General features: G+C 33.2%; 1 protein-coding gene and 3 long non-coding RNA genes across 5 annotated transcripts; 2 read left to right on the top strand and 2 right to left on the bottom strand.

Moving 5' to 3' along the window:
* Positions 1-238: 238 nt before the first annotated feature.
* On the top strand, positions 239-716 carry LOC135144174 (uncharacterized). The gene is made up of 2 exons (XR_010283019.1): positions 239-293; positions 341-716. It is a non-coding gene; the product is annotated as an uncharacterized LOC135144174 (long non-coding RNA).
* Positions 717-960: 244 nt separating this feature from the next.
* Positions 961-2,233, bottom strand: LOC135144163 (histone-lysine N-methyltransferase eggless-like). Its single transcript, XM_064076150.1, has 4 exons — positions 2,052-2,233; positions 1,504-1,939; positions 1,252-1,454; positions 961-1,204 (listed from the first exon to the last, which is right to left on the bottom strand). Exons 1-4 carry the CDS (start codon positions 2,188-2,190, stop codon positions 1,089-1,091), a joined length of 894 nt encoding a protein of 297 aa, XP_063932220.1. The 5' UTR covers positions 2,191-2,233; the 3' UTR covers positions 961-1,088.
* A 1,294-nt stretch (positions 2,234-3,527) lies between these two features.
* LOC135144161 (uncharacterized) lies at positions 3,528-4,660 on the top strand. Of its 2 annotated transcripts, XR_010283014.1 has the most exons (3): positions 3,528-3,854; positions 3,903-4,382; positions 4,435-4,660. It is a non-coding gene; the product is annotated as an uncharacterized LOC135144161 (long non-coding RNA). The 2 variants fall into 2 exon arrangements; XR_010283013.1 differs by having other exon boundaries at positions 3,528-4,382.
* LOC135144162 (uncharacterized) lies at positions 4,212-5,278 on the bottom strand. The gene is made up of 2 exons (XR_010283015.1): positions 4,986-5,278; positions 4,212-4,933 (listed from the first exon to the last, which is right to left on the bottom strand). It is a non-coding gene; the product is annotated as an uncharacterized LOC135144162 (long non-coding RNA).
* Between the last annotated feature and the right edge of the window lie 5,717 nt (positions 5,279-10,995).

Raw genomic sequence — 10,995 nt, forward strand, 5'->3', positions numbered from 1 at the left:
GACGTACTTAGAATATTCTTATACGTAACACAAATCCTTTTGTGTTACGTATAAGAATGCCAAAGTGCCTTTTAAATATAATTAAATTTTGTTTGGCCATCTATCGTCGAGGGGCTGAACTATGCCGTATTTTCCTTATGTGCGAAACTGACTAATTTATGCGTTTGATCTACTACAGTGTTGCCATAGTGTGCCGACCGTGCCAAAGTTCCGGGGTTATATACATATATACCTGTATGTACCACTTCGTAAGAATGTGCAAAGTTCACAACAAACTTCGCAGAAGTGGTGGTGTAAGAATTTTCATATTAATGAGTATCCACAAACATACCATAAACAGTTGTGTTCTTTCAAGGTGAGTTTCCGGTAACTCACATCACTTAATGATTGTTGAAGAGGCTGGAATACAGGGGAGATGTGTTGTGGAAGTTTGTTTAAAAGAACACCTTAGCAAATTTTTCATTTCAAATAAAATAGTGTTTCACAGTTGGTTCTTGCACTCGTATCGAAATAATCTGTAGTAAATAGTTTCCGAAACACACTTTGGAATTATATTGGTGTGGGATTTATACAATTCCCAAATTGACGTCTCACAGAGCCAAACAAATACATATGTCAAACAATACTGATTTAGTTGCAGCAACCTTTTAGTGAAAATTGTAAATAAATTGTATTCTGTGAAAACTATTAAAAATAATAAGCAAAATATTTATGTTCCTGAGGTTGTTTTTTATTTTTTTGTGAGTGATTTAAAAATATTAAGAGTGAAATAAAAATTTTGCAATTCACTTGTGGATAACAACTTATTTGTCAGACTTGTTAAGGATTTAATAAACGCAGTTTAAAACGTCAAAATTGAATAAAAATGTTTTGCTTGAATATATTAATAATTTATAAGAAAGAAAAAAGTGGCCAATGTCACTAGTACATGCCACCCATTTTTATTTTTGTGTACCCGTTCCGCAAATATTGCTGAAGTTTCGTTACTGATCTACTGTGGTGATAACAGAGTGTCTCCTGGCGATGTACTAATTTTAATCGTAATAACACAAATAAAATAAATTATTTATTAAAAATAGAACAAACTGTCAACAACCTCTAAAACTTGCAAGACCTTTATAAAGTGTCACACACTTACAATATTTAGAAAACCACACGTACAAGATAGAAACGTCAACTTTTATAACGACGCCATGTTGGTATTCTGAAAAGTGTCATAAAAAAACGTGTTAGTCATACCACGTAACTTACCATTGGGTCTCATTTCGTACACGACCAAATCACCCTTTTCGAAGTCCGTTATTGCTTGATATAACCCGTGTAAAAAGTACCTCACGATGTGCTTATTTTCCTCAGGTACGTCGTCCCAAGCCCTCGGACTTTGATAACACAGAAGCCACACTTCATCCGGCTTCACGTAAGCCCAGTCGCCGTCGTCGAAAACCACCAAATATCTACAACCAATCGCGACATTACACGCGCCGAGTCGTTACTTTGACAGACCTTTGTAGGTTCTGGTTGGTTGGAAATTCCATAACCACGCCCTTTTCGTGCTTGCGTCGTCCTCGTGACAGTTCGCCGGTGGTCGATAGTTGTTTTTTCAAAGCCACGACACGGCTGCCAACCTCTAGGACTCGGGTGGGCGGTTCAGGGTAGGCTATGTTTTTTTTGGTGGTTATTATGTCGTTGAAGGTTTGGTTGTCGGCGAGGTGGACGACGTCTTCGCCGACGTGGATAAGTTTGGCTTTTACCCACTTTTTGTTGTTTTTGTTGGGGGTGAGGTAGGTTTCCATGAGTTCGAATTTGGGGGGTTTGGGGTCCAGGGTGCTGCCGAACGGGAACATGGATTCGACAGCAGACTCGGTTTTTAGGGAGTTGAGGGCTAGGGGTAAGGGTTTGGGCATGGGTCGTAGGGGAGCAATGTGTTCCACTTGGAGGTCTAAGCAAGTAGTTCAAGTTGAACAAATACAAATTAGTAAATGGTAGTGCCGTTTTCACGCTTGAAAAACCCGTGTGTAACTGTAAAATATTTCTGCGCATGTGCTACTTACCCGGGCACTGAATTAGTTTTTTCAGCAGGTCTAGCGTCTCCCGGTGGTCACGCCTGTGGTATTCTATTGTCTTAGGTGGAGACCAATGCCACTTTTTGGTGGTTTCGTTGAAGCTCAAATTTCTTTCTTCAGGGTCCATTATCTGATTCTTAGTAACAGCAACAAAAAAAATTGACGGAAGAAATGTGACTTTCGGAACATTGACAAACAAGGTGTGTTGATTTTTTGTTTTTATAATGGTGTCGTTGCTTTGGTAACGGGTGCCATTGTAACTATGATTATTTTTCAATCAAGGATTAACTTGAAAAGTAACTAAATTCCAGGTTATGTTTGTTTTTTGTGCATTAAGTTTTCGAAACTTAAGGTGTTGCGTTTATTGAATGTCTATACTGCTAGGAAACAATCAGTTGAAGGAAAAAATAACAAATTGGAAAATTTATTTCTGATTTATACAGGGTCATTATAAAATACTGTAGTCAACTCACCTATGAAAAACGTTTAAGGGCTTTGTCATGAATTACACCTTGGAAAGTCGATTGGAGTTGAACAGAATAAATCATCTGGTCTGTTTTGCAAAGAAGCAATAATTTTTCAAATAATGAAATCCAAAAAGTGAGGTTAAGTTTGTCGAAACCAATGAACACGGTAATTATTTAAAAAATTACATTTTTATAGGTACCCTGAAGGTAAAAGTTGTGAAAAATCACGTAATGGACAATGGCAGAGCAAGTCTTATCACAGTTAACGAATACTATGAGTACCTAATGAGTTTTTGCAGTAAATAATTTTGCCAAAGTTGTGATCCCGCGAAAGTTCTGTTTGTAAATTGTAAGGAATCGTCAAAATATTGGTGCAGACATGGTTTGTGACCGGTGCTTTTCTCTTGAAAAAACACAACTGATAAGGTGACCAGAATTTCAAAATTGCTGAGGAGGACGCGTAATAATAATAATAAAATACACATGGATTTTTTTTAACTTTTTAATACTAATTTACATGGGTTAATAAGGTAAACTATAGAAATTACTATGTATACTTATCACTAGAATGTTTTTTTTTTTAAAGTACTTCATTTTCTGATAACATTTTAGAAAACTCCTGACATGTCATATTAATGTTACATTTTACAACAGTCATTGCCGAAAGAGTCTCTACTGTTAAGCGCGATTTTTCGGTAGTCCAAACGTCATTAACAATGGAGAAGACTCTTTCGACCGACTCGTTTGTGCCTGGCAAACAAAGAAATAATTCAACTAATATTTTTAAATTTTCACACGGAATATACTGATTTTTAAAATGGTTGAATACATCAAGCCATCTTTTATCACAGTCCATTTTTTGTTCGTTCCACTCTTCAAATTTTGTGTTGCAATAAATTTGTAATCTCCGTATTGCGTCGAATAAACGATTGTCGTCAATAACACAATTACATTTTTCCAATGCAAATTGTATCGTCGTCTGAACTTCTTCCCACGTAAAATTTGATCTCAGTAAAGTCCAATTCATAACATCAAGATCTTCTGTATGTTTTGTCCATTCACTGAGGTTTGCACTCGGAATACGAACACAACTACAGTAAATTTTCTAGATTTAAATTAATTTACCATAGAACTAACGTAAACCGTAAAAAAGTAAAGCAACTTAATTGATCAATCAAAAAGGAGGATATTTTTTATTTGAGGAGGACACGAGGAGGACATTTACGCTAGGAGGACAGCATACATGAAAGGAGGACTGTCCTCCTCAAAGGAGTACGTCTGGTCACCTTACAACTGAAAGCCTTGATCTTCATCCCTACAATAGGTGAAAACTGCTATGTCCAAACATTACCTTCAGCTTTGCAGTTTCTAGATATCTGAAACATGCCAGATCTGCATAACAGGAATGTCAAAGAGGTTCTACCCAAAACACGCCCACATGGCCATCCTAATATCAAGATTTTTCAAAATTTCTATAACAAAAAAGATGAAAAAACCAATAAAATTTCAGGAGCATAGTGTTAAGAGTTCTGTAGATGATTATGAGATCTCTTGAAACAACAGAATGTTTAATAAAGATTTTTAACTTTCCTAATAGTAAAATTACAATTATTACTAAACAGTAAGTTGAAGTAAGTTTTAAATTAAGAAAATGCAACTAACACCGAAAGAAAAATGAAAGTTACTGAAAATAAAAAACTTTATTGCAGTACCTACATACACTTTCTACATCTAATTTTGTTTATTGATCACATTCATTTACTTGAAAAAGTATCAGGCCTATGAATCGTCGTCTGGAAACAGCTAACCACACACCAACCTTCATTGCGTGTGATGGTGTTTCTTCAAAAGCGTGAGTATTTTCTATACACCAAATTCTGAAGTTCTGTCTGTTGACATAATAGCCTAACAGATGAAACCAGGCTTCATCAGAAAAGAACGACAAATCGAGAATCCCGTTATCGTCCATATCAGCTTGAAACCAACTACAATACCCAACGCGGCAAGGAAAATCAGCTGGTTGCAGCTCCTGAACCAACAAAATCTTGTATGGATGCATATGTAACTTCTCTTTTACGATTTTCTGACATGGGCTGTATGGTACTCCGGACAGTAAAGATTTTTGACAAAGCTTTATTCGGACTTTGTTCCATTCTCATCCTTAAATCTTCAACAACGTCTTCACTAACTTGAGGTCTCCCCGTCGGTTTTCACTTAGAAATGCTACCAGTGTCGTTAAATCTGGCCATAATTCGCCATATAGCGTCTTCAAAGATTCTTCATCAATGACAACAGAACATTTCACTAGATACTCGTTTTTAGACGCCTCCACAGAGTACACTCCATCCCCATCCTCATTTAACACCCCATTACGGTAATAGGCATGATGATTGCGCCAAAGAACTAAAAAAATCATTTGTAACACTAACCATAGTTATTCCTCTCTGTTCATTACCTGAGATTATTCCACAATGATCTGTAGTTTTGATAAAAACTGTTTTTTGAGACACTTATTAAAGTTCTAACAATGGGGAAGACAGCAAAAATGAAAACAAGACAAGTCAATTAACGCACAAAGTGAGGGAAAACGTACCAGTACAAACGAAAAAATTATTGACATCTGACAGAACTAATAATGTCTGTGCTAATCAGCGTTGCCACGCCGCTTTACTTACTATCGGTAGATTTCTTGGATAATTTTCGGTAAATTTCGGCATTTTTTCGGTAGATCGGTTTTTTGTGATAGAAAAGGTATTACACATAAATAATAGGTACGTTTTTTTTTTTATCATATATGAAGAAGGTAGAAATATTTTGTTATTAAAAAGAAACAAATAAAAAACAAATATTAACATAGATCATTTAAAAAAATATATCTATGAGTAAGCATGCTAAAGGTAGTAGGAACATTTTGTTAAAAATAAAAACACAATGAAACTATAATATTCCCCTTAATTATTGCCTCAGGTGCTGAACTGTTTCGGGGATATACTGAATTTTGTCTAACTAATTAAAAAAAAATCCCCTTTTAATTATAACGCGCTTAAAAAGAATAGATATTTGGCGCTATCTGTAAAAATGTATAGTGGTTACGCTGGTGCGTAATAGAGGGAACTAAACAAATCCGCAGAACTAAATCTATACTGAAAAAAATATTAAGAAATAGAATTATATAAAAAAAATTATTGAAAATTTATAAATACATTAAAAATAAATTCTTGAATTATCGTAGACTTTTCGGTAGATTTTGTGTTTCAATCGGTAGATCGGTAGACAGAGCCCAAAATCGGTAGATCTACCGAAAATTCGGTAGAAGTGGCAACACTGGTGCTAATGTCAACTAATGTGGCGCTAAAAATAAAAATTCCAATATTAGTGTAATCCTTTCCACAAAACTGAAAAAGGCGGCACAAAATGTCACCAAAATCATGGCCTTCTTCGACTACAATATTTTATAATGACCCTGTATAAGGGTTAATATTGTTGTTGGCTTAATTTCTACACTTTCTGCTCGCATTAGTTTACCATGCGGTTCTTTGGAAGAAGACATGTTATCATATCTAAAGTCGCGATCTTTTCTATAGAACCACTCCCTAGTGTAAATTTTCAAAATTTGTTTGGTGTAAGTGACCTTGACGGGTTTCTGGGGGAAAACATATGTGTCAAAAATTTGACAGGTTAGATGGCCCCATTGTCAATGTAGATATTTTATTTTAATAAATAGATGAACAGAACATACAGTCTGCACGGGATACAGTGCGGCATAACTGGGGGCAACCGAAACATTCGTGTTGTGCTAGTTTCGATTGCCATGTCAACTACCGCTACCAACCGCGTTCGGCGTAAAGTACTAGATGACAGGGCTACCAACTTGACTTTTTATCGAGTGGTTCCGTAGAAATGACCGCTACTGTATAATACATTATCACAGCGTTGTCTAAATATCCGTAGGAGTTGTTGTTGAAGTTACCTTAAAGTTGGCAAGCCTGTAATACAATTCGTAAAGGTAGCTAAAAATTTGCTTTAGGCAACCAATAATACAGTTTGGGTTATATCCCTACGAGAGCAGAGAATGAGGGTATATTGTGTACATATCATTGATCTAATAAAGGAGTGGATGGAGCCTTGTATACGTTTCCATACGCGAGCGAGTGTAATCAACACAAGAAAGAAATAGCAAGAGTTGTTATGGCATCAGTGGGAAAAGGACGGCTGACCACTAGCACGTGCTGGGTGGCAAAAAACGCTTCATTTGAACGGGAATTAATACGTTTTCTTACGAATTTGTTCAAACAATCAATTATAACAAACGTTTGTTAATGAAAACTATATTTTTACAGTTTACATTAAAATTATGTGAAATATTAAACAACAAAAATCATGTTAAGTGGTGGAGATAGTCTTTTAATAAAATAAAATGTATACACAATCTACAATATATTACGAATTCAGTTAATACAATAATCTTCTACAAGTTAACTAATTTTGTAGTGTATGTTCATTGGTAAATCTGAAATTTTTAGGATAAAATTAATTAAACTTTCGATAAAAGTGACAGGGTGCCTAATTAAATTGAACATATTAAAGAGGGTGGAATTTTCTAGCAAAATCTATTTTCTAAATCCACGTACAAATAACTAAAACAATAATCAATAGATATAAAATTCCCTCTTTTTGTAGCAACAATCCATTTTTTTCGTAATTCGGAATGTTTAGGAAATCTAACAAAATTTTTAAATTATAATTACGAAATCCTTCGTCTCTATATGTGATTATTGCCTATGAAATGAAACAGGATTGCTTTCTTTGCACGTTCTTTGCAATTATACGCACAACACGATTTCACGATGTTTAACAAATAGTTCGATAAAATACAACTTAAGAAGACTGTAGTCATTTAAATACGGTAACTTGAGCCTAAAAAGCGTAAATTTGCAAAAATACACCTTTAAACACCATGCGACAGCACGAAAGAAACCGCCAGAAACACAGTGCTCTGCAGCTTCGCGTCAATGTTTTGCCACCCAGAGAGCCCTATCTCTGTCCCACTGTGTTGGCAACGCGCGTCTCTCTCTAAGTTACTTCCATATAATATTATTTCTATGGTACATATCATCAAAAATGACAGATGTCAGAAATTATTGACTTATAAACGTTAAATTTGCTAGTAATGCAAGTGTGAAATGAGAAATACGGAATGCGTAGCAAAATGGGCAATGAGAAATGTAAAATGAGTAATGAGAAATGATCAATGCGAAATAAGAAATGATTTATGAGAAACGAGAAATGCGAAAAGTGAAATGTGGAATGCGAAGCGAAATAGGAAATAAAAAATGCGTAATGAGAAATTCGAACTGCGAAATGGGAAATGCGGAATGCAAAATGAGAAATGAGAAATCGAGAATGTGAAAGGTAAAGCAAAATGTGAAATGAGGGATTCGAAAAAGAAATCCGAAATCCGAAATGTAAAATGAGAAATGCGAAGTGCCAGCTGCGAAACTGGAAATGGGAAATGTAGAATGTGAAGCGAAATGGGAAATGCTAAATGAGAAATTCAGATGTGAAATAAGAAATGAGAAGAAAGAGGAAATGATAAATGAAAAATGTGAGAAATGTTTGGATTGAGAAATATGGATTATGAAATGAGAAATATAAAATAGGAAATTGTAATGCAAAATGTGAGAATTATGAAATAAGAAATGATGAATGAGGAATGTGGAATGAGAAATATGAGTCATGAAACGAGAAAAGTGAGGAATCAGAAGAAATAAAAAATATGGGAAACAACAAATCTGAGAAATGAGAGAGATGAAATGAGAAGTAACACGAAGTGAGAAATGCGATATGTGAAATGAGAAATGAAAAATATGGACAATGAGAAATGGGAAATGATAAATGAGAAATATGAGAAATTAGGATGGTGAGAAATGTGAGAAACGATGAATGTGTGAAATGAGAAAGGTGAAATGAGAAGAAATGAAAAATGACACGAAATGAGGAATGAGATATGTGAAATGGGAACTGAAGAATGAGAAGAAATGAAAAATGAGACACGACACGAAGTGAGAAATGTGAACTATGAAATGAGAAATGAGAACTGCGAAATGAATAATAAACGAGAAATAAGAAATATGAGAAAGATGAAATGAGAAGAAATGAAAAATGAGAAATATGAATTATGAAATGAGAAATAACACGAAGTGAGAAATAAGAACTGAGAAATGAATAATAAACGAAAAATGAGAAATACGAGATGTTAGGATGATGAGAAATGCTAGAAACGATAAATGTGAGAAATGAGAACTGAGAAATGAATAATAAATGAAAAATGAGAAATATGAATTATGAAATAAGAAATGACACGAAGTGAGAAATAAGAAATGTGAAATATGAAATATAAAATGAGAAATAAGAACTGAGAAATGAATAATAAACGAAATATGAGAAATACGAGATGTTAGGATGATGAGAAATGTTAGAAACGACAAATGTGAGAAATGAGGACTGAGAAATGAATAATAAATGAAAAATGAGAAATATGAATTATGAAATGAGAAATGACACGAAGTGAGAAATGAGAAATGTGAAATATGAAATCAGAGCTGGAAAATGAAAAATGAGAAATATGAGAAATAAGAAAGATACAATGAGGGGGAATGAAAAATGAGAAATGTGAAATGAGAACTGAGAAATGAATAATAAATGAAAAATGAGAAATATGAATTATGAAATGGGAAATGACACATTGTGAAAAATGAGAAATGTGAAATATGACACGAAGTGAAAATGAGATATGTTAAATGAGAAACGGGAAATGTGATGTGAGAACTGAGAAATGAATAATAAATGAAAAATGAGAAATATGAATTGTGAAATGAGAAATGACACTATGTGAGAAATGAGAAATGTGAAATATGACACGAACTGAAAGTGAGATATGTTAAATGATAAATGAGAAATGGGAAATGAATAATGAGAAAAAATGAAAAATGAGAAATGTGAAATATCGAATGAGTAGTGTGAAATATGAAATGAGAAATGAGAACTGGGAAATGAATAATAAATGAAAAATGAGAAATATGAAATGAGAAACATGAGAAACGAGAAAGATACAATGAGAAGGAATGAAAAATGAGAAATATGAATTATGAAATGAGAAATGACACGATGTGAGAAATGAGAAATGTGAAATATGACACGAAGTGAAAATGAGATATGTTAAATGAGAAATGAAAAATGGGAAATGTGAAATGAGAACTGAGAAATGAATAATAACTGAAAAATGAGAAATATGAGTTATCAAATGAGAAATGACACGTTGTGAAAAATGAGAGATGTGAAATATAACACGAAATGAAAATGAGATATGTTAAATGAGAAATGAGAAATGGGAAATAAATAATGAGAAAAAATGAAAAATGAGAAATGTAAATTATGAAATGAGAAATAACACGAAGTGAGAAATGAGAAATGAGAACTTTGAAATGAATAATAAATGAAAAATGAGAAATGTGAGAAATAAATAATGAATATAAATGAGAAAGATACAGTGAGAAGGAATGAAAAATGGAAATATGAATTATGAAATGAGAAATGACACGATGTGAGAAATGACAAATGTGAAATGAGAACTGAGAAATGAATAAAAAATGAAAAATGAGAAATATGAATTATGAAATGGGAAATGATACATTGTGAGAAATGAGAAATGTGAAATATGACACGAAGTGAAAATGAGATATGTTAATTGAGAAATGGGAAATGTGAAATGAGAACCGAGAAATGAATTATAAATGAAAAATAAGAAATATGAATTATGAAATGAGAAATGACGGTATGTGAGAAATGAGAAATATGAAATATGACACGAAGTGAAAATGAGATATGTTAAATGAAAAATGAGAAATGGGAAATAAATAATGAGAAAAAATGAAAAATGAGAAATGTAAATTATGAAATGAGAAATAACACGAAGTGAGAAATGATGAATGTGAAATATCAAATGAGTAATGTGAAATATGAAATGAGAAATGAGAACTGGGAAATGAATAATAAATGAAAAATGAGAAATATGAAATGAGAAATATGAGAAATGAGAAAGATACAATGAGGGGGAATGAAAAATGAGAAATGAAAAATGAGAAATGTGAAGTGAGAACTGAGAAATGAATAATAAATGAAAAATGAGAAATATGAATTATGAAATGGGAAATGACACATTGTAAGAAATGAGAAATATGAAATATGACACGAAGTGAAAATGAGATATGTTAAATGAGAAATGAGAAATGGGAAATGAATAATGAGAAAAAATGAAAAATGAGAAATGTAAATTATGAAATGAGAAATGACACGAAGTGAGAAATGATAAATGTGAAATATCAAACGAGAAATGTGAAATGTGAAATGAGCACTGAGAAATGACAGGAAATGAAAATGAGATATGTTAAATGAAAAATGGTACG

This window comes from Zophobas morio, unplaced genomic scaffold (genome assembly GCF_036711695.1).
Source record: "Zophobas morio isolate AGI-343-1 ecotype UQ-CSIRO unplaced genomic scaffold, CSIRO_AGI_Zmor_V1 ptg000084l, whole genome shotgun sequence".
Classification (NCBI taxonomy): Eukaryota; Metazoa; Arthropoda; class Insecta; order Coleoptera; family Tenebrionidae; genus Zophobas; species Zophobas morio.